The sequence below is a fragment of the Etheostoma spectabile genome, chromosome 5, assembly GCF_008692095.1.
Source record: "Etheostoma spectabile isolate EspeVRDwgs_2016 chromosome 5, UIUC_Espe_1.0, whole genome shotgun sequence".
Lineage (NCBI taxonomy): Eukaryota > Metazoa > Chordata > Actinopteri > Perciformes > Percidae > Etheostoma > Etheostoma spectabile.
Window position 1 is genome coordinate 36,712,954 of NC_045737.1, and position 23,383 is coordinate 36,736,336.

Sequence of the window (23,383 nt, forward strand, 5' to 3'; positions counted from 1 at the left end):
AAAAACGGCAACACCACAACAGAAGGCGGAAAGAAAAAAACAGAAGTGCTCTAGGCCCCAGCATGCAATGCAAAACACACGTCGCCCACATTCATCAGAGTTAGGTTAGAGCGGTTGATTTGTTTGGCGCCCTCTAGAGGCGGTGGAGTTTGCAAAGCCCCGTTTTAGGACTAAGGAGAGGAGATGAGAGGAAGGAGGAGAGAAGAGGAAGGGAAGAGGACAGGAAGAAGTAAAGGAGAGGAAGAAGGAGGGGAGAGGAAAAAGAGGGGATAGGAGTGGAAGGAGAGGGGAGAGGAGAGGAGGAAGGAGAAGAGGAAGATGGATGAAATGGAAAAAGGAAAGAAAAAGAAGGAGGGGAAAGGGAAAGATGGCAGAAAATGAGAGAAAGGGAAATAAGATGAAATCAGGAAAAGGGAGGGAAAGAAGAAAGAAAGGAAAGGACATTTGAGAAGGAAAGGGAAGGAAATGAAGAAGAAAAAAGAAGGAGAGGAAGAAGGGAGCGGATGAAAATGAGAGGAAAGGGAAACAAAATGGAATGAGAGGCAAAGAAAGGCAAGGAGGGAAGAAACTTTGAGGGAAATTAAGGAAAGGAAAGAGAAGGCAATGAGGAAAGGAGAAGAAGAAGGAGAGAAAAATAAATGAGAGGGAAGGAAGGTAAAAGCAAGACAATTTGAGGGAAGGGAATGAGGAGAAGAGGAGGAGAGGAAGAAGGAGAAGAGATGAGGGGAAGGAGGAGAGGAGAGGCCCTAGGCGTGCTCCAGGAGCCACTGGAAGAGGGGGGTGCGGTGAGGTTCTCTTCCCCCCGGCTCCTCTCTGGCCGGGCTGAGAGTCTGACCCTCTTCACAGTAGCGTAGCAGCGTGTGCAGCAGCTCTCCCACCCTCCACTTCCTCTCCCGAAGACGTTGGACCACCGCGGGGAGCTGAAAGGGCACACAGTTATCTTAAAGTTATCTTATAAAAATAATCTTGAATCTTCATTTATTTACCAACATAAAAGGAGGCCACAAAATGCTTATCATTTGTAATTCAGATTTATTAGTGTAGTACACTGCTAAGAAAGGGATCTGGGTTTCTCATTAGTCGCTCTGAGTCATGTCTCGTAAAGCAGAGATGTGAAATAGTGGCCAGAGGAAAGGCGGACCAAAATAACCTATAACTTGGATAGAGCATATAATAATAATAATAATAATAATAATAATAATAATAATAATAATGCCACACTGATGGCAGCTAATGAACATGTTCAGAAAGGTTGAGGGCAATCACCTGCTGGAGCTCTCTGTCGGGGCTCAGCTGGATGTGGGGGATGTCGGTCATGGAGGCTGCCACCCACTGCAGCATGCTCCTGAGCTGAGGGTCCAGGGTCATGTGTTGAGGGCCACGCCCCTGCACCCTGACATCCGAGTTCACTATGACCAGCGCAGACCTGGGAGCCTGCACCTGTGTCCTGTCCACGCACAGAGTCCCTGCAGCACAGGCAGATGTGGTTCATTCAAGATGAATCGTCCCCGCATATTTGAATACTCGTTTTTTATGTAGAGACCAGTTCTTTTAATCACGGATCAGACAAAAACAAAATCTACTGTACATATTTTTATTCTGCCTACTCATATTGCTCTTGATTCTTAGTGGCCCTTAGTGAAGTTGAGTTTGACACCCCTGCATTAATGTGTCTCTTCTTACACAAAGGTCTGTTACATATTACAATATCACTAGGGGGCTGCTCTGGGACGGCACCAACCACACACACACACACACACACACACACACACACAACACACACACCACACACACACACACACACACACACCACACACACCACACACACAAACACACACACACAACACACACAACAACACACAAACACACATCACAACACACACACACACACACACACACACACACACACACACACACACACACACTTTCTAGACCAAACAACTAATCGATTATATTTTAATAGCATTTATTGAATTAGAAAACCCAGCGTAGTCGGAAGGTGAAGTTGCAGATAGTAAAACACCCTTACCGCTGGATTCCTCTTTCACTTCAGTCTCCTTGTCCTCTGTGTTGTCACTGTTGGATGAGAAATGTCACACAGGTTAGTGAGGAGGGAGAGATGGCTGGGGAGCTGAGGCTGCATGCAAGGGGACGCAAAAGACAATAAGCTTAAGCTAAAAGCATAGCAGGATACCAGAAGCCACGTGCACTGTAATCAAAGCAATGCTGATCAAAAGACGTCGAGGCAGCTACGCCCATCAAGTGGTTTTCCTATATTCCAGTAAATGTATTTTCTTTTGTCAATTAAGACACACTGACTGAGGGCCCCTCTTAAAAGTTGATTTTCCCCCCCATTCTAAAAAAAAAATCTACTCATCCATTCTGTCAATTGCACAAATGTTGCTGTGTGTGAAGTGCCAACAGGTAAACAGTCATGTTTTCCACTTTATAAGATTGTTATTCCCAGTGTCCCACGGTTACAGACACTGAGACCCAGCTCGATATCACATAAGGATTTCATAGAAAGGAGGACGCCTATGAAAGAATGCTTTTCACATTCAAAACTCTGCTTAAGAACCAAAACGTAGCAATGTAAACGTAGCCTAAGACAGAGAGAGCAGGACTAGCTACAAAGTCACGCATTAGAAAGGACAATAGCAGTGTGACTTTAGCTTTATCTATCATCTATGGCTGGTTATAGCAATGACTGAGGAGTCCAATATTTGCTGCAATTGGCAACTAGCAGGAAAAATAATACATTTTTAATCAAAGTTGAATCAAACTAGCCAACGGTGACATCCAGGAGCCTTAACGTTAATGACTTCTTTTTTACTGCACTTAAATGTTTTATGTTAAAGCACTTTGAACTGCCTACATGCTGAAATGGGCTACAAGAATAAAACTACCTTGCCTTACCTAGCACAACCCATTTTATTTGAGACAATATTGTTTTGCCTAACAAACTACATCTTTAGAAGTAACAAAAACCACAAATGTGAATCTGTGAGAAACCTGCCACCTAAAGGCAGGCACTGAACTGGTCAACTGCTAAAGGTCCTCCGTACTAAATAATGTTCTCTTCGGTTGAAATGGGTAAAACCATATGTCTGAAATCCTCTATTACTGTACTGACGGTGTTATTTTGCATCGCATTATCGATATGTATCGACATTTTCTGATAAATCAGCAGAGATTCTGTTGAATAGTTAACTTGGCAGAAATGTTTGCTTTTGTCAAGTGAATATCAAGTGAATTAAATACTGCATCACAATGAACTTTGTTTTTTAAATATTGTCATTAAGCAGTGCTGTAATTGCTTTGCAACATTGCGTAAAACCGTCTAACAGTCTAATAATGGTTGAAACTTGATGGCAAATATCTGACGGTTGACTAAAGTATGTGGTATTTAGGTCATTTCGCCCACTGCCTCCTACTGTGTTACTTTTTGGAGCGTGACACCAAAGACCAGGAACAGAAACAGCATTTGGCCAGTCCTTTTGCTTTTCATCAGCAGATTTCATCAGGCATTACAGAGATGTGGATTTGGGTTTAGGTTACTCTTCAATGTCGCGATTTTTGAATTGGTTTCTGTCCGTGCAGTTCCACTAACGATGAAAGGTTGGAACAAAAGGGCTGTAAAAGTTGTTTTATAAGTTGTAGACCTTTTTAGACTGTGGCAGTTTTGCCACTCGTTTCAGGCCAGTATCAACATCAACATGCTTAATAGAAGTTTTCCATTACAGTGCACATTTTGGAGTACTGCTCATGCAGTTGCCAGGCAGTGATTGCCTCGTTGGTTCATTCAGATATCCGTCGGAAGCTTGGACATCAAACAACTAGTTGTCAGCTGCCTAACAGAACTGAATTTACTCACTCACAATCTAGATGAATATTAAAACCCAGGACCCAGGAAAAGTGAAAGTTGTTTAAAGGATGAGAGTTTTGCATGGGAAAGATTGCTGTTCAGTGGCAGCCTCTCAACCTCAAATGATTCTTGGGGGTTTCTGTAAGCGCATGTTGATGTAACCCGTTGATTGAAAGTACCGCACTGCTATGAGCCGAGACAAGCGGCTGCATGGATGGCAGCAAAAACCCATTCACCCGCCTGAGAAAACAATGGTGTGTTTATAAATGGCAGGCAGCACAGATTCAATTAGTCAATGCTGCACTATATCTCTGAGTATGTTTTTGGGGCCCATGACAGCACACCTGCAGAACTTATATCTGAACATATTGGTGGGTTTGAACTGTTAAATATTATTAATGCGAGGAAGGCAAGACTTATTACACTACAAATTATTTTAAGCAACTAAATTACATAAAAGAACCAGCAAAGTTTGAGCAACAGATCGCATGCAAACATCAACAAGCACGTGCCGTGCCAAACCGATTTTTACTTAAAGCTTTGTGTTGTCGTGCAAGGGGTTCCTAGTATGAGACAAAGTATAACTCAAAATAACATTGTAGAATCTTGTGAATAATTTTCATAGGATGAAAATAAGTCCCTGGTTCCAATTTTGTGCAAGGATGATCCACTCATCGATCTGCTGCAGGTAGGGCTGGGTATCGTTTCAAAACATTTCAATACCAGAGTCGATATGGATACCATATTTTGGCACTGCCACTCGGGGATGGGAGAAAAAAAAAGTGCTCTGGTTTATTGGCATTTCTTTAAACCAATCACAATTGTCTTAGGCGGTGCTAAGCACCGGAAGGAGCCACAGTGCCTTCGCCAATTAGCCTGGGGAAGGAACTTGTTTTGGTGGAACATGTGTACGTTGTTTTAGTCGTGCAACAAAACTCCGATTGGACAGATAGTCTAGCTAGCTGTCTGGATTTACCCTGCAGAGACCTGAGGACAAGGTAACCATAGTCCTCAGATTGGACAGATAGTCTAGCTAGCTGTCTGGATTTACCCTGCAGAGACCTGAGGACCAGGTAACCATGTCCTCAGATTGGACAGATAGTCTAGCTAGCTGTCGGATTTACCCTGCAGAGACCTGAGAACGGTAACCATAGTCCTCAGATTGGACAGATAGTCTAGCTAGCTGTCTGGATTACCTGCAGAGACCTGAGGACCAGGTAACCATAGTCTCAGATTGGACAGATAGTCTAGCTAGCTGTCTGGATTTTACCCGCAGAGACCTGAGGACGAGGTAACCATAGTCTCAGTGGACAGATAGTCTAGCTAGCTGTCTGGATTTACCCTGCAGAGATTGAGGACCAGGTAACCATAGTCCTCAGATGGACAGATAGTCTAGCTAGCTGTCTGGATTTACTGCAGAGATCTGAGGACCAGGTAACCATAGTCCTCAGATTGGACAGATAGTCTAGCTAAGCTGTCTGGATTTACCCTGCAGAGACCTGAGGACCAGGTGACCATAGTCCTCATAAATCCACCGGAGGTTAGAACGCCAACACAGACACAGCCCACGGTAACAAACATCCTGCCTGAAAGAGACATCCGGTAGAATTTCGGCAGCACCGGAGCGATCCCAGCAGTGTTACGTTGCGTATATATACTACCGGCACGGTGACTTTGATACCGGTTCTGATTGATACTTTTGTTCGATACCAATTTTTATAAAATCCATTTAACAAAAAGAAATTACATTACACATAACGGCACTTTTCATTTCTTTTTCAGCTTCTCTTTTACATGAACCCCATCTCTGTGCATAACGTAGAAGTTTTCTTGCATGTCTTCACAATGTGTAACATTAGACAGCCAATCACAAGCTTTATTAGATCTTGGTAGAACCATGCTGAATGCGGATAGGCTCACTGACGCTACTAAGGAGGCAATTCGGTATGTCCCTCTAAAGTATCTAAATCGGTACCCAGCCCTAGTTAGACGCTTCCTTCTATACTTTTGTCATTGTAGTAAATTCAATGACTCAAACTATTTCTTTGTCCCATTCTTAGAGAACCCCCAGGTCTTACGGGCATTTTTGGAAAAGTCACTGTGTCAACCAACCTGTCCGAGGGAGAGAATGAGATGTGCTCCTCACACGCCTCCCCCTCCAGGCCTAGACTGCTCCAGCTACTGCTGTTTCCATTGCTGCTGGAGAGAGAAGGCAAACGCAGCGCTATAACACTGACAGGTACTACCCGCTGAGAAGGACATAATCACAAGAGAGCTTCTGAAATTAAACAAAGTTCAGGATATAATAAGCAGTTTCATCCATTTGCTAGAAGGACCACATATATCAGGTAGGGCTGTAGCGAATAGATTAAAGCTTTGAAGAGTCATTCATAATGATGACAATCAATTTCAACATTTGAATCCTGTGTAGCTTCTATTAATTGCATGTCTATCAATTTTGTTTAAAGCCGGTATTTCTGCACAGTTTCAGATACAGATTAGGCTACACTAGATTTGTAGAATTAGATTCCAGGGGCGGCTGCTTAGAATTGTTTCTGACTCTTGTGATCCAAACCTTTCCAACTGCTGCGGAGCGTTGTAAAGTCCACAAGTCAAACTATAGATGTGAAAATATAGCTGTCACAGCTCCCAAAATAATCGGCTTCAATTCATATCTGTTGGCATTTAGCCTTTCATAAACAACAAAAACAAAAAACTGCTGTCCTGCTTGCCGCACACAAGTCTATTTATGCCATAAATACATTTATACAACCAAATTGAGAAATCAGTTCAAGATTTGTTTCAAAACCTCAAAAGAAGCTTTGGATGTAAAAACATGACAGTCGGTACAGCCCCATCATGTATCATTTAGCTTCAACAAACACTACTCAACTAGATGACCATTTCTGGCATTTGGACTAATCCTTTTACTGACAGGTGAGGTTCTAAACAGATGAGGATAAATGATGCAGATCTTTCCACCACACATCCCACAGAATCATCTGTAATGTTGATCATGACATTCTTGTCCTCACATCATCCCGTTAATCCTGTGGGTTCCAACAGGACAACCGGCTGGCAACAGAAGCACAACAACACACATTCTCTCTGTAATTAGTCAATGATTAGCCGGCTGGCTGGAACCTGCATGTTGAGGTGTGTAGCACTCTCAGTAGGTCTGAAGGACGGAACATTTGGGATATCTAAAAATACCTCTGTTAATTTGCATTACCTCAGCTACAGCTTTCTCCCTGCGGTTCGGGTGAATGACACATGGTGAGAGCGTGTTCATTTAGTCAATCATCATGCTCAGTGTCTTAAGCCTTCAAAGTTGTTGTTTCTTTTTACATTATGTTATTTCATGTGCCGAGCGGATATGGTTGCAGTGGGCTTTTGAAGCGAGTCCACAAACCACACATGGTGGACTTTGTTCCTGTAGAAACACTGCCTCAAGTGAAATGAGCACTCAAAGACACACCTTTAGACAATATTATGATACATTAACTTGGCCCTGATGGCAAAATAACTAGATGCCAACACATTGTGTGCTTTCGGTATCTTGGAAAACAATTTCAAATGTTGTCAGTTTTGCTTCCATAGAGATATCAACCTTTGCCAGGAATGTCAACAGCCTAATTTCCCAGAGGCTGGAGACTTGTACGTATGAGACCTCGTCACTTAGAGGGCTGATACTCGGTCCAACTTTCTCTCTCTTTTAATTTTTCTCATTCGTACACACAAATAGCAACAATGTCCATCTAAGGACAGAAGGACAATTCTGCTCTCTGTGGTGTATTTCACAAACATTCTAAGAAGAACTTGGCTGCAGAGAAAGCTACATAAAATCTAAAGAGTTCATTTATAATGCAAGACAAATCAGAGAAAATTGCATTTTGGCAGTGAAGTCTAAATGAGGACGCCAAATTATACACTGTGCCCTGTGCTGCACTTACTGTAGGAAGCCTCCCCTCGTTAGACTCAACCACAGGAGAGAAAAAACGGTTTCTGTATTTCTCTGGGTCAGAGGAAATGAACAGCACAAATTGACACAGCGAGACTAAAGTGATAACCCTCCCGAGTCTACGCAGAAATAAATTCCACTGTCCATGACTAAAGAAATTCTTAGACGAATAGCACGGATTTTGTCGACTGACCAATTGGTCGACATAAATCAACAGATCCGTGCGCTTTAGGTGGTCGCTGAAGATAAAGGCACGATATAACTGCAATCTGTAACATAAAGTTTTTCCCACAAAGAATCAAGCAAAAGCATCACTTCAAATCTTGTGTTCACCAGAAATGTGCTCATACATTTCTCGTAGTTAAATCCTTTACAATAAAAAAGCATAAAAATGACTAACTAAACTAACTAAAGAAACTCAACTAACGAAATCTTAGTCGACTAAGACCAAAACTACCTGTGTTAGGCCCTGTTGAATTCTCTGGGGACAGAGGGTATCTCACAGTATCTTAGACCTATTTTATAGAACCCATGGGCAAATTGTTCACATTTAAATAGAAGCCCAAAGTAAGAAACAGAGTGGGCATTCACGTGGCTGAGACAGGAGCACGTGTCACCTGTTGTTACCACCCTTTTGGAAAAAGCAACCCAATCTTCTGAGAAGACAACACTAGCAGCTGTCTTTATTTTAAAGTAGTTATCGCTGCATACTGTCTGGGAAACACTGGGAAGACAAAACTGTACCCAGTTCACAGAAGAGTTTCAATAACTCATACTCCTCCTATAAAATATGCAAAACACTGCCCAAAAACCTGAGCCAATAAAAACTCCAGAGGAAAAGAATGGGAGAGCTTAGAGCTAGATTTGATCCACAATCAAATTCCCCCGTCATCTAATATTATGTATGTTGAAATAAAAAAAGCCACAGTAGGAGCAGAAAACATTACAAGCCACCGCATGACTAAAAAATGACATTGTTCTTGCCATTTTAGTATGATGCTGTGCAACTTGGTTATTTCTGCAAAAGTAAAACTAGAAGTGCAATACTAAATGTATGAAAGCATTTCCTAGACCCACACAAAGACATCTATATCTTAGCAGCCATATGGTTTTAGTGTCTGGTAATCTGCAAAGTGTCCTCGTTATGTATCATTACAGTAACATAGAGACAGAAGGGGAGATGGCAGCAGTGTGCCCTACAGGTAACTGGATATCTGGTATGCAATGTATGAAAAATAAGAAAGCTAGTTTTCCAATTTTACTACCATTTTGTTGGAAATTCCTTTTTATTTGAATGAAGTTGACTGTGGTGTGCTACAATTAACTTGAAGATCCAGATTTACCACCCCCATTAAATGCAAATAACCACTGACCACACCCAAATCAAGACACTGCAGTCATAAAATATGAGCTATCATGTGTGTAAAGCTATTTTTGTGTGAAAACATGCAATGATTAAGACACAGACATGAAAAAAGTAGGTTATTATTGCACAAGTGAAGCAGGGGTTAAGAAGATTAATTGAAAGTGGTTTGTAGTGAGCACTCACGTGTCGTTCATGCAGACGTACTGTACGCTCCCCCGGTGACGGGAAGTGGAGCGCGCAGAGCAAAGCTTTTTAATAAGTCTATTGTCCTGCTGCTCACTCCCTCTACTTCTTTTACAAACCTCTTGTCAAAATATTTTAACTCCTACAGATTGCTGGTCTGGTGTGTGCTTCGGCCATGGGCTGCACGCTGGATCACGGCTGTGTTTCTCCGTCGGGCGGTGGCACTGTGGCAAGTACTCCAGCAACCAATGTTACAATAATATTTTTGGAGGGTGGGCGGGTGGCAATGTCAAGCCCTGGTTGTATACCTGTCACTGAGGTGGAGGAAGCTGCTGTTCTCGTCTGGGTGCTCATCCTCAAAGCTCAGGTTAGACCAGCTGCCCAGACTGTCATCTCCTACACTCAACTGCTGGGAGACCGAGGACTCAGTGGCTTCCCTGCCTGGGAAGCTAAATGCACAGAGAGATGAAAGGAGACAACAAGGAGAGCGCTTCAATCAGAATCAGAATCAGCTTTATTCGCCAGGTATGAGAGACAGACGAGGAATTTGACTTAGGTTGGAGCAAGCCTCCGGGCGGCAGCTATGGAACAGCACCACACGCTTTCTCGGAAGTGTGATGCTAATGATGCTAATAGTTACACTTACAGATTCATGATGACAATTCTCTTAATGTATTAACTAAACTGGTAACGTTAAGTAAGTACGTATGAATGATTTGCAGCTTTAAAGCACTATTTTGTAAAAGGGTTTTGGATTTTTCAATTAAAAAAGTTAAATAAACAAAGCTCCTTAAATGCTACAGTATGTATGTGTGGCCCTAGCCATAGCAGGAACATATGGACATGACAAGACAAAAAAAGCAACTGCTACAGTGAATCTTGGTGTGGTTACCTGATGTTACCGGTCTGGCAGATATTGGACAGGGCTGACGTCATAATCTCAGCAGTCAGGCTCTCGGCATAGCTGGTTCCATCATGGCCGATGCCACTGTCTGCATTAAGGCTAGTGTTGCTCATTTCCCGTTTAGCTGTCTCCATTGCCATGGAGACCATCTCCCCTGCAAACACTGCCCTGTGGTCCAGGTCAATGTGGATCTTGGGAATCTCCAGGTTAGAGAGCCGCTCAGCCCTTGCTTGACATTCTGACCCCCTTTTCCTCCTCTGTAATACAGGCTGGTGGTGGTGCCTGCTAGGTTTTGTGCAGTATAGGCACTCCTGGACCTGACAATACCGACACGCCCTTTCCCCCAGGGCAAGGCTCAGTGATGGCCCCTCAGACAACCGCTGGGTGTGAGAGTGTCTGTTGTGGCCTTGGGTCTTCTGGTGCTCTCGGGATGAATGTCCAACTGAAGCCAGGCTCATCTTTAGAGTGTCATCAACAATTTTCCTGGCATAATGCTCTATGACCTGTATCACCCTAGTCCTGTAACCTCCATCATACAGGCTTCCTGTGCTGTGGTAATGCCTGCTCTTACCCTCCTTGGACAACACAGGGCAGGAGAAGGAGTTCTTGATGAGATTCTCTGCCATGTCTTCAAGTTTGGATTTCTTATAAAGACAGGAGTCAGTGAGAGACTTGGGCAGTCGTACAGAGGAAAAATGCAGCTTGCGTGTGACATCACAGGTGATGTTGTAAGCTAAAGACTCTGCAAAGTTGACCAGATCCATGTACTCTCTCTGACTCTGCTCTTCAGAGTCCCTGCAACAACACTGAGCCTCCTCACCTGAGGGACAAACTACTGACTCCACTCTGTCCTTGGGCAACAAGGATTCAGAACCAGAAGCTTTCCATTCATCTGGCAACGACTTGGATGAGTGAAGGCGGGTACTAGAGGATCTCTGCTTGATTTTGCGACTGGCATGAGCCAAGCCCTGTTTTATGGAGCGGTAAGCCAAACGGCTTGCAAACTGGTCCAGGACCAACTCCCTACTGCCTCCTTCCTTTTTCAGTACCCTAATAAGGTAGCCAGCATATTCATCCGTCACACTCTCGCAGCTAGGATACTCAGAGGACAAGCCAGAGCTGGAGCTGGTGCTTGAAGTGGAGGTAGGAGACCGAAAGACCGAGGCTATCAGGTCAGTAGACCATTGCTCAGTCAGCCTCCCTACCCTCCAGTCTCTGTTCTGGTCTGTACTGGATTGAGACTGGTGTTGGTAAGACAAATTATCAGAGCTAGATCTGTCAAAGCTTCTTCTTCTGGGAGCTCTGTGATATGGGCACTGCTGTGCTGCGTTCACCATCCTCTTCACATCATTGATGACCTCTCCTGCTACCTCCCCGGCATAGACCCACAAGGTGTTTAGGGTCTGCTCTGAGAACTGAGCCACACTGTCTCTCCTTTTCTCGCTGCTATTGCTTATCGCGTCCTCCTCGTCTGCAACTCCCAGGGTGTCCATCTCTGTTGCCATGGAGACGATGTGGCAAGCCAACCGCTCAGCATAGTGGAGAGCTTCCTTGTTGGACATTCTGCGAGCAGACATCTGGTTCAGTACATGCCGGCCACCTCCCGTCTCTAAACATCCGTTAGTGCCACCTACACCAACATCTTCTGCCAGTTCTTCTTCCTCTTCATCCTCATTGCCATCTGCCTCCTCAGAGAGAGACCTCATCAGTCTGAGCATAAACTCAGCCTTGTCTGCCTCAGGGGTGATGTCTTTTGGCCCCGGGCCGGGCTCAGGCTGATAGTGAGGAGTGGGTGGGGGGGTAGCGGGGGAAAATTCCTTGGCCAGCTTGCTTTTCAGCTTCTTGGAGAACTGTTTTATCTGTTTCTCCTTGGACACCTCAGTGGGCTGCTGAGGGGTAGAAGGAGGAGTGCCAGGAGTCCCACCAGACTTTTGGCCAGAGCTTGGAGCGGAGTCATCCCCAGGAACAGATTTCCTCCTTTGTCCACCCATCTCGTTCCCCGGCACATCAAGAGTATCCTTCATCACAGGGTGCACTTCAGCCACACCTCTGGTCTTGGGGTCTAACTCACAGCTGGCTCTCCCCTTGCTTTGAGAGCCTATCTGAAAGGAAATGTGAGGAATGCTATGGTCTGTTCCTTGCTCAACAGGGACGCCCTTCCTTGCATAGCCAGAATCTCTGCAGTCATATCTGAAGCAAGCTTCCTGCTTTGAAGGGGAATCTGGAGCGTCATAAATATCCACCTCCTGCTTAGAAGAAGAGTCCCTTCTGCTTCCAATTGTCTTTGTAAAGAAATCAGCACAGTCACCAAAACTCTTTTTCACCTTAGAAGCAATTATTAGCTCACAAGCCTCAGTTACTATCATATCCATCATGTTGCCCGAGAAGTTTTGGAATGAGGACTTTCCTTGTGAGGGGTCTTCTCCGAGTATGGGGGTCTGAGTTCTATGACTGTACAGGTGGGTTTGTGTTGATGTAATAGTGTCAGAATAAGATGGAGTTACTCTTTTGGGGCTGGCTTGTGGGGTATCTGACAAGCTAGACTTACACTGACAGGTTTCCTCAGAATCCTGGAGGTTGGAGAGGGCTTGGCCGGCTTGGGGCACAGGAATACAACTAGCCATGCCTGAAACAGTGAACAGGGCGTTCTTCACCGTGCAGGTAGCATCCTCTCCTGACGGCCCTGGCACCGCAGCAGCTAAACTGGCACTTAAAACCTGCTGGTTGGTAAAGGTACTGCAGGTTTGAGCGCTAGTGTTCTCTGCACTGACATAACAGATGTTGTCTAGGGACACACTAATAGCTGCTTGGCTAGTGAAGGTAACATCAGCTTGAGAGAGCTCTATGAAGGCCTCTTGGATAACAGACTCAGACAAGTCTGAAGCATAGGAGGAAACTACCTCCTCATCTTCCTCCTCCTCCTCTTGCCCATGGCCAAAGGACCAATCACTAGGGGTGAGAGGGGTTGAGGGGTGGGAGAACTGACAAACTTCCATAATGCCTTCAAACACAAGCTCTTCAGCCAGATCAGCAGCAAAATGTGTCACTGTGCTGTGGAAAATCTGCTTTTTCACAGTCAGAAAATCTTTCAGCGCCCCAGACACAGCCTCTCCGACCAAGAAGCCAGCTAATCCATTGATTGCTCGTTCTTTTAACACATAGGCGTGGCGCATGCCAATCTCATGGAAGGCCATCTGAAACACTGAGGAGGTGAGCCTGGCAGCCAGGTGACACAAGGTGGTGGTACAGGAGGATACACCTTTTTGGAGGTCTCGCAAGGCGCTGCCCAAGCTCATTTCCACAAGGTCAGTGGCAAACCTCTGAATGCCATCCTTAAGAGACTGGGACTTCTTCTGCAGCGTAGCCACTGTTACAGTCTCTTGGATTTCTGAAAGCTTCATCAGGTAGCCCGAAGGGTTCTTGAATTCCTTGTGGCAGACGCAGCTGAGATTCTTGTTGTCACTGATGTCAATGGCAGACTGATAGCCACACACAGATCCCAGAATTTCTTTGGACAGACTGCTGGCAAAGTCAGAGTAGGTTTTATACAGAGAGCAGAGATCCTGGGGTTTACGTAGCTCTGAGCTGTCCTGGTCATCCTCATTTGCCTTCCAGAAGTACTCCATTGGTCCACTAGAGTCCACCAGGGGGCTGAACGCTGAGGAGCTGACAGGACTGAAGAGTGGGCCACCATTCTCCTCAGAGGGGGTCTGCACTGGGCGAGGGGAGTCAGGCACCTCAGAGTGAAGTGAGTAGGGAGAGCCTGGTTTCAGAGGAGTGGGTTTTTTCACATTGGCTGGGAGAGTGCGCTGGTCAAAGCGGTGAGGATTCATACCCTTGGTTGAGCAGCCCCTAGAAACATATTTGGACACTGACCCACTGGCCTGGTTCTGTGTGGTTGGGGCACTGATGGCGTCCAGAGGCAGCGAGAAAGCGCAGTTCTCTGAGCTCAGCTCCTCCAGGTCATCAAACTGGTCAAAGCTGTCAAAGAATTCACTAACTTCAGAGTCTGAGTCTTCAACTCGCTCTCTGGGCCCCCCTGGCACCTGGGGGATGTCTAGCTTGGCCAGCAGGCTCTTCTGGTAGCCCACCTCATCCAGAAAAATGATTGGGCTGGGGCTGGAGCAGTCTGACTCTTCCGATTCACTAACATGAATCAAAGGTGAGGGGAGACGAGCTCCAGGACTGCAATATGTCCATTGGGATTCCACGCCTGATGACCTCTGCACTGTGACAGATGCATCTGGAACAGGCCTATGTTTGGCTGAGTTCTTTTTTGAAGATGAGCTAATGATAATGCGGGAGCCTGATAATTCCTTTTTTCTCTTGTGTGCTGGGACTGTCTGGGAGGCCACATCACGCTTTTTAAAATGGCGATAGGAAGCTGCAGATGTGGAGATGGACATTAAGGGGAGAGGGGAAGAAACTTGTTAAATACTAATCATACAAAGAGGAGATATAAAGATAAACATAACAAAAGGTGTTCCACAAAAGAAAGCTAACTGAAAACAATCACTGATAATTTATTATCAGTGATTGTCTTTTAGGGTGATTGTGATTTCTTTTATTAAGAAAATATCATGCATAGCTTATGATAGTAAAAAACAGAGGGTTTTAAATTCAGGTCTCCATATTGAATTTTGCAGAAGTATGTAAATTCAGTTTATGGAGTCACAAAATGACTAAAAGCTACTAAAGGCCACTAAGCATTAGATGTTAAACCTACAGGGATTGTCTCCTGTGTCATCCTCCTCCAGATGCTCCAGGGCTGTGACAAAGTCATCCTCGATTGAGGAGACGGACTGGTTGGTGTCATCTTCCTCTGGCTGGCTGGGCTCAGCTGTGCCCCTCTGATGAGCCTGGAGCTCCAAAGCATAGCGTACACCTGCCATGTAGCACCCCAGCAAGCCCACCAAAGATGCAACACTGGCCTGAGGGTAGACACTAGTGCTGGGATTATGCCTTAGCACACACACAGCCTTTAACCAGCCCTAAAGGCAGAGAAAAACAGCACAGAAAGAGATAAAGAGGGGAAAAGGAAAGGAAGAGAAGTGAAATAGAAAAAATAAACATGGCAATGTATTCAGGTCATTCAGAGAAAAATAACAGCATTTGTAACCAACAGGCAGACAGAGTCTATAAACTGTCAAAGCGATTGTGTCCCGCAATCAGCAGAACAGCTGATGTTGTGAAAGATCTTTTCTTTTGTAAATTCAGCAGATATCACATGGGAATTCCCATATTCTAATCTCACAGCAGGAAGGTGAGAAGTGTATTGTTATGTCTGTACTCTGATTGCGAGTTGATCTTTTGCATGTGCAGAATCACTTCGTACAACTCGACTCAATGTCTGAAACGGATGGCAAAGCCACAGAGTGAGCTGCAGGGCCAGTGTGTACCCAAACAAGGCCCGCATGACCAGGAAGGACAAGGCTGCAAGTGTGGGCTGAAAAAACATCTTTGTCCGCCTTTCCCACCTGCACTTCTTCAAAAGTGAGAAAAAGACTAGGTCTGTGTGTTTGCATGCAGGCACAGACAAGGCCATGAATATGAGGAAACCAAGAATTTTAGGAAATGCCACACCTTAAAAGTGATTAAGGTATGAACATCAAAAGTTATATTTGTCTTAAAATATAATCAACATCTGCCAAGAGGGTCAGATATCTTTCATTTGACTACTCAAATGTGCATGTTTTAAGTGTAAATAAACTTGTTTCTTCTGGTTTCATTAGCACTTGTTGAGTTTCCCTAGTTGTAGGATAAGTCTACATCGTTAAGGAAAATTATTAACACAAGAGCCAATTCTACGTAACAAAGAAATTAGCTTGATCCACTGGTGCTTTATTATACATTTTGTTAGGATAGATTTAGCTTCTTGCACCAAAAATTATAGTACAGTAGTTCATTCTTACTTCTCATTATTCTCTCTCCTCACTTCCCTGCCTTCTGCTCACTTCTGCTTTGCTCAACATGCCGACTAAGCACATACCTTCAATATGAAAGATCTGTCACCTACCTGAGGCCCAGCGTCCTTGTGCTCTGCCAGCCTGCGGGAGTCTTTGAGCAGCAGGACCTCGTCATTTTTGAGGCTGTGAACGTGGAGGGACCTCAGAAGCTCACACAGCCCTCCTGGCATAGACAACAGAGCCTGGGGAGAGAAGAAGAAGACGCAGTAGCACATTAGCTTGTTGATCAAACGGTTAATTGCAGGACCTAAATAGAAGATGTTAATTCATGTTTGTAATTTATAAAATCATACCTGTTGGGTGACATCTTCCCCTTCACAATGTCCAGGCAGACACACAAAATGAATCTGAAAAAGCACAGTCAAAGGTCAGTATTAATGCGTCTGTTTGAATATAGCTGAGGTCTGCATACGTTTGCACTGCTTTCTGTGTAACAAACCTCCGTCAGTCTCGTGGTGTCTCTGGGTGGCAGCTCTAGGCCGACGCTGCATAGCTCCTTTTTATTCCTAAAGAGGTTCTTCACACACTGCGGCCCACTGTCACGCACAGTCTGCAGCACATGCAATGTTGTTTTAGACAAACAAATATAATGAGAAACCAATGTGCATGTATTTATTCATCACTATAGCATGCACAAAAGACAACTGAAGAACAGCATTGTGTGCATCTACTTTTATGTATCCGCCTGCTTTTAAACATGACTTTAAGGTAGATTCTAGCCAATCCGATTAGCATCTAAAAACACTTAAGATCACGTTGGCCTATCCACTTGATTGGAAAACATCTCACCACATTAGACATTCCACTTAACATCTGGCTACAGACCACAATCACACAAAACAGAGTTAAAGTACAGTAGTACTGCATTAACAACACACACAACACACACACCACACACACACACACACACACACCCACACACACACACACACACACACAACACCACACACACACACACCCCCACACACACACACAACACTCACACCACACACACACACACACACACACACACACACACACACACACACACACACACAGGGGAAATGCAGCAGTCAGTGTTTTGTGAGAAAGCTAAAATCGGATTTCCATGTGTCTAAGTATCATGTGCAAATAAATATAAGCCTCATGTCAGATGGTATTGCTGCCATAAACAAACACTGGAGAGTGGGGCTTGAAATGTCACACAGCAGATAGCTGCAGAATGAAAATGCAATGTCATGGAAGACAGACCTCTTTCCGAACTGAGGCCCTGGACCTTAGGGGGACTCCTCTAATACGTGCACGGGCATCCATAGCAACAGAGAGCTGCACGGGGCTGGCTGACTGGCCGCTCACCTGGAAGTAGAAAGGTGCCAGGGGAGAAGGGAAACAGAAAATGACAGCGTTAGTGACATGGCAAAAACATTTAGAGAATAACGTCAAACAGAAACTAAAGAGAGAGCATTAAAAGTTATTGAAATCATCACTTTCAGCCCCACAGCTGAGCTCTGTGTCTGAGGTCCTCTCTCCAGTAGGGCGGAGTACGGAATTCAATACTTTTTAGGCACTGACCGAATTGCCTCTAAAGTATCGAGTATTGAAAAACAACTCGTCATTCAATACCCAATTACAATATGTAAAGAGTACATTTCATCAACATCAGTCAGCCAATCAGTATGCATCATGCTTCTACCAAGATCAAATCATGTCTGTGATTGGCCGTCCAATCTTACACGTTGTAGAGACACTTATATGAAATTCTACGTTACACGGAGACGGGGCTCACGTAGTAGGAGCTGAAAAATAAATTTGTGCCGTAATGTGTAATGTTGAAAATTCTTTTTGTTCTATAAAATAAGTATTGAAAAAAAGTACCGTTTAATAGGGCTGGGCAATATATTGATTTGATATCGATATTGTGATATGTGACTAGATATTGTCTTCGATTTTGGATATTGTAATATTGAATATGATCTTAGTGTTGATTTCTAAAAGAAATCCCACATCTGGATAACTAAATAAATAGAAATAAATATCTTCAAACAAAAAAGATAAGACGTAGTGAATTCAAACAAATTAAATCAAAAGTAGATTAGGTTATAAATCTCAATCGGTTGAAATCTTTACACATTTATATTAATTTATTAACCGATTTAAGATGCACTATTACATCCCTAGTAGTCTCGCTTAGCCACATCCTCCTCCACAGCTCCGCGGAGGAGGGTCTGGGTAGTCCACACAGCATTCACAGGATGGGAGAACAACGTGCTCTGGTTTATTGGCATTTCTTTAAACCAATCACAATCTTCTTGAGCGGTGCTAAGCTCTGCATGGAGCCGCTGCAAAACAGCCTCAGGAAGGAACGTGTGTACGTTCAAAAGTAGTTTTAGTCGTGCAACAGAAAACTCTGATTGGACAGATAGTCTAGCTAGCTGTCTGGATTTACCCTGCAGAGATCTGAGGACCAGGTAACCATAGTCCTCAGATTGGACAGATAGTCTAGCTAGCTGTCTGGATTTACCCTGCAGAGATCTGAGGACCAGGTAACCATAGTCCTCAGATTGGACAGATAGTCTAGCTAGCTGTCTGGATTTACCCTGCAGAGATCTGAGGACCAGGTAACCATAGTCCTCAGATTGGACAGATAGTCTAGCTAGCTGTCTGGATTTACCCTGCAGAGACCTGAGGACCAGGTAACCAATCCACCGGAGTTTAGAACGCCAACACAAAGAAAGCAGAAGGTAACGGACACCGGAGCAATCCTGGAAGTGGAACGTCGTGGATCTTGAACACATCCCTAGTGGTTTACATGCGACAAAGACTGTGCTGTTCCCTAATTCCTTGAGCCAACAGTTATCAACGGAGTCAAGCTTGTGAAACACATTACAAAACATTTCACCACAGGAGGCAATGCACTTAACCTCCTGCTACTTGTTTTGGGATTGTACAGCCAAACGTCTAGACCACAATTCCTTGAAACCCCGTGAGAATAAATGAGTTGAGTTTCTTATACGTAGGCCTAGACTTGTCCTGTTGGTGAGGATAAGCTACAGTAGGCCTTTACTTCTTTTGATATTATTCTCTTCTTATTCTGGACCTGCATCAAAGATCAAACAGCAAGGCAAGAGAGAGCAGGGGTGTGTGATCACACTCGGTAAGCAGCCTCAGAGAGCGGGGGGGGGGGGGGGGGGGGGGGGGGGGGGAATAGGCAAAATATTTACAGTGTACAAGAAGGAAAAGTTTCCCAAGAAATCCAAGCCTCTCCTTTGAGGTATGGTCCAAAGCTGCTAGATGAGTCTAGACACAGACAGGCGGTCCTATTGATCATCCCGTCCTGCATCCTGAGAACCAGAGGGGTAGAACACATGCCACTGCCTTCCTCTGGTGATCCAGGACCTCCTAGCTTCTCATGGGCACTTTGGTGGGCTGTACAAAAGACTCCACAGCCAGACGCTGCTGCCTAACCTCAACTATGCAGTACATCCCCATCCACACTCCAGGGAAGCAGGCACAATGGGGTCTATTATGGCCGGGACTATCTCAAACTGAGACGAACAACTTAAAGTATTTCACAAATCAGCTTTTTTTTTTATCCGGGGATGTTTTAATGTTTAGTTCACAGCTTTAGTATTTAGTGATGCACCTTTTCAACGGAATTCCATTGCTAGGCAACAGCCTGGCCCTTCCTGTCAGTTGATGCCGTTCACATACACGGCAACAGGAAATAAACTTGGGTCCCTTTAGGATGTTTGTTTGCATCTGTGAAAAGGCCTGAGAATCAACTAAATAGGCCTATGTCATCGTCTTTTATGCAACCAATGTGGTCACATAATGCCACATGTATTCACTGTTAGTCATGTCGTGGAAAAACTGCAATTAAGTGTAACTAAGTTAAGGCTTAAACAAATTCTCAAGGGCTGATTCATGAAACTAATTATCATCGTTCGCAGAAACAATATAATGAACCTAAGCAGGACAAGTCAAAGGATTCTGAGGGGTGTTTGTGATCATCTTAGGAGGGGGGGAGCAAAACAACATGTCAGGGGCAGAAACTGTGTAGTCTCAAAATCTTGTTTGGTTGGGAGCCGATGTGGGCCGATGTGGGCCAGGTTTTGAGCATGAGTGTGGGTGGCGGGAGGATAGATAAACACATCTGAGAGAGAGAGAGCGAGAGAGAGAGACTGCCACCAGGACATCAAAACAGTATCACAATTCTTATGTACATGTCCCAAATAAAAAGACCTAAGAACCAAATATTTCCAAAGATTGTAAATATGTATACCAGCTTCACTGCACTGAAAAAAAAAGCTTCCTTGTTTATCAGGGTAAGATAAGAGTAAGGCATGGCTAGTAGCTAAATATGTCTGCTGCTGCTACAATATAAGGCAAAATAAGTAGAGAATTAGTAGAGAGTGTCCCTTTAAGCCACAGACAATACTACAACCTGAAACAGCTAAATAGAACCAATAATTGTTTTATTTACACCTGTGATTTTTCTACTTTGACATGTCAAAATGTTTTCCATACAAGTGAGTTTTAAGGATTTACTAATTTTCTGTTAAGAAACAATTTGTATGTATCGTCTCAGAGAAAAACCCTTTGGTTCATTATCCTCAGTGTCAATGGACATCTTAAAAAAGAGTTAACTTATTGTGTCATAAACTTAATTCAAGCAGTAGCGTCAGCATTAAAGTTCCTTAGCCATCATAGGAAAAAAGAAACGCCAAAAAAGTCAGAAATAAAAGGAACAAAAACATCAGAAAAATTGGCAAAAAAACGTGGAAGAAACAGTGTCCCCAAAAATAAGAAAATGCAACAAAATATCAGGTGGGCTGGACTGGACCACGGGCCGGGAGTTTACCAGAACCACTTCAACAGCACAATGGAAATTATGTTTTAGGGTGTTTAAGAGTCACCTCTGTTCTCTGACCACTGCTGAAAACAACCTTCCAACATCAGAATAAGATTTAATGCCAAAATGTCCTAGCCTGGATACGGGCCGAACTTAGCCCCGCCCACAACATTTAGGGTCGGGACATCGGTCTGGACTTGATCCGTCGTGGAGCAACTATGCTCAAACCAGAGTTGTTTGGACCAATCAGATTGTCAGGGCGGGCTTTATACAATGATGGACAGATGATCAACAGTAACGTAATCAACCACGTCACCAAAGAGGTTAAATTGGTCTACAACAAAGATGGCTGCCGCTGGAGAATTGAGATGAGGAGATTCCTCCATCATGTCTGTTGTAGAAGATATCAACAGCGCATTCATTTTAAAAGAGGAACAGAGAACCACGATCAAGGCGTTTGTCCATCGGAAACATGTTTTTACCGTCCTTCCTACGGGATTCGGTAAAAGTAACATATGTCACGTACTCCGTTGCTCTGATTGGTTGGAGGTCTATCGTTGCTCTGATTGGTTGTAGGTCTATCGTTGCTCTGATTGGTTGGAGGTCTATCGTTGCTCTGATTGGTTGTAGGTCTATCGCTGCTCTGATTGGTTGTAGGTCTATCGTTGCTCTGATTGGTTGTAGTTCTATCCAATAGAGGGCCAGGGCATTGTCTTTCCTGGTTTGGTTGAAACACCCCCGTAATCACAGCCCAGTGGAGCAGGATCAGACTCCAGTTCTAGACTAGAACCTGAGTCTGACAAAGTCAGGCTAGGTCTCTCTCTCTCTGACCACTGCTGAAAAACTTTCAATTCTCAATGAATATGATTTAATGTCATATATATATATATATATATATATATATATATTATATATAATATATATATTATATGTCCTATATAATACATACACACATATATATATACATACATATATAAATATACACATATATTATACCTATATATATTAACATCTATACATAAACACATATATACAAACACACACACACACCCCCCACCACCACACACACACACATATGGTATCTATGTAAAAGACACTATAACAAATATGTACAGTATAACCATTTCAAAAAAGAAAAGAAAATAATCTTCTCTCCAAGAAAAAGAGCTAAACAGAACAGGAGCCCCAGCTGGGCCTATGAGGACTCATGACCACACTCGACCCAACACGACGTGACTTGGACTGGACGCTGTGTTCTACACCACTAGCTACGTATGTTAGAGGTAGGCCTGCGCCTGTTGTTACCACATAATGGATATGATATTTAATAAAAGGCTGCTCGGGCTAGCTAGCGGTCCAGCAGCTCCGCAGCAGGCCGGAGGAGCCTCCCCCTGAGGAGGAGGATGGGGACTCACGAGCCCTCGGCCCCACGCTAGCAGAACAGACACGCGGCTACCTCGCCGGCCACTTCATGCAGACATGTCGGTGATGACAAACCGGCTTCAACCCCGGAGAGAGGCACCCGCCCGCCGCTTGACGGGCTGTCAGTCACCGGGCTGGCAGCGGAACCAGGCCGCGGGTCCGTGATGTCAGCTGACTGTCGTTAGCCAACACCTAGCCAGCCAGCTGACGATAGCGTTAATGCATAATAAGAAGAAGATAACCAACAGCCAGATGTGGGGATTTGCTGCATATTCCGAACATTAAGAGGCGGTTTTCCCTCACCGCTGGGTCGGACTCCGGCGGCGTCGACGGTGGCCGATGTGTTGGATGCGCGAGCCCTGAACGACTCGTCCGATTTGAACTGTTCGCCATGTTCATCCCGCTGCTGCTCTTTAACGTCACGTCGACGCTTCCTTCATTACTCCCTCCTGCTGGTTTGTTCCCCACGTGATAACAGGCTCCCTACTGGGTTTGATTCCGGACTGAGCGGAGAACGTCTCCACTTGTCCCAACCTGTTCCCACTGCTGAATTACCTTTCTGCACGTCTTTTTCCTCTGGTTTTGATATTTGAATATTGACTTCAACCATTCCTTTTTCAGCTGCTTCGTTTCCTTACCTGTCTGTCAGGAACCCATTCAATATGGGGGACACGGCAGGGACAGAATCCCGGTTCCATCTATTTTCAGCATTTGACCAGGTTAAATAGTTATATCAATTCTTCGCGAGAGCCATACTTGTGTTCTGAAAATTGATTGGATGAGTTCAAGATGACGTGATACACTTTCCAATCTCACGATTCAATTTCACTGGTTCTCCAAACTGAACCCGACTCCCCACTCCCTGTGCATCACCCCCCCCCCCCC

At 44.4% G+C, this 23,383-nt stretch overlaps 1 protein-coding gene across 6 annotated transcripts; it reads right to left on the reverse strand.

Annotated features, from left to right (window-relative positions):
- Positions 1-474: 474 nt before the first annotated feature.
- Positions 475-23,050, reverse strand: akap11 (A kinase (PRKA) anchor protein 11). 6 transcript variants are annotated; one of them, XM_032515233.1, is made up of 12 exons: positions 22,802-23,050; positions 17,476-17,580; positions 16,685-16,795; positions 16,539-16,592; positions 16,296-16,427; positions 15,006-15,270; positions 10,268-14,663; positions 9,684-9,833; positions 5,978-6,061; positions 2,030-2,076; positions 1,267-1,466; positions 475-920 (listed from the first exon to the last, which is right to left on the reverse strand). In XM_032515233.1, exons 1-12 carry the CDS (start codon positions 22,895-22,897, stop codon positions 747-749), a joined length of 5,814 nt encoding a protein of 1,937 aa, XP_032371124.1. In that variant the 5' UTR covers positions 22,898-23,050; the 3' UTR covers positions 475-746. The 6 variants fall into 6 exon arrangements, with proteins under 6 accessions (XP_032371124.1, XP_032371123.1, XP_032371127.1 ...); XM_032515232.1 differs by having other exon boundaries at positions 5,978-6,064; XM_032515234.1 differs by having other exon boundaries at positions 476-920; positions 5,978-6,064; positions 9,684-9,824.
- Between the last annotated feature and the right edge of the window lie 333 nt (positions 23,051-23,383).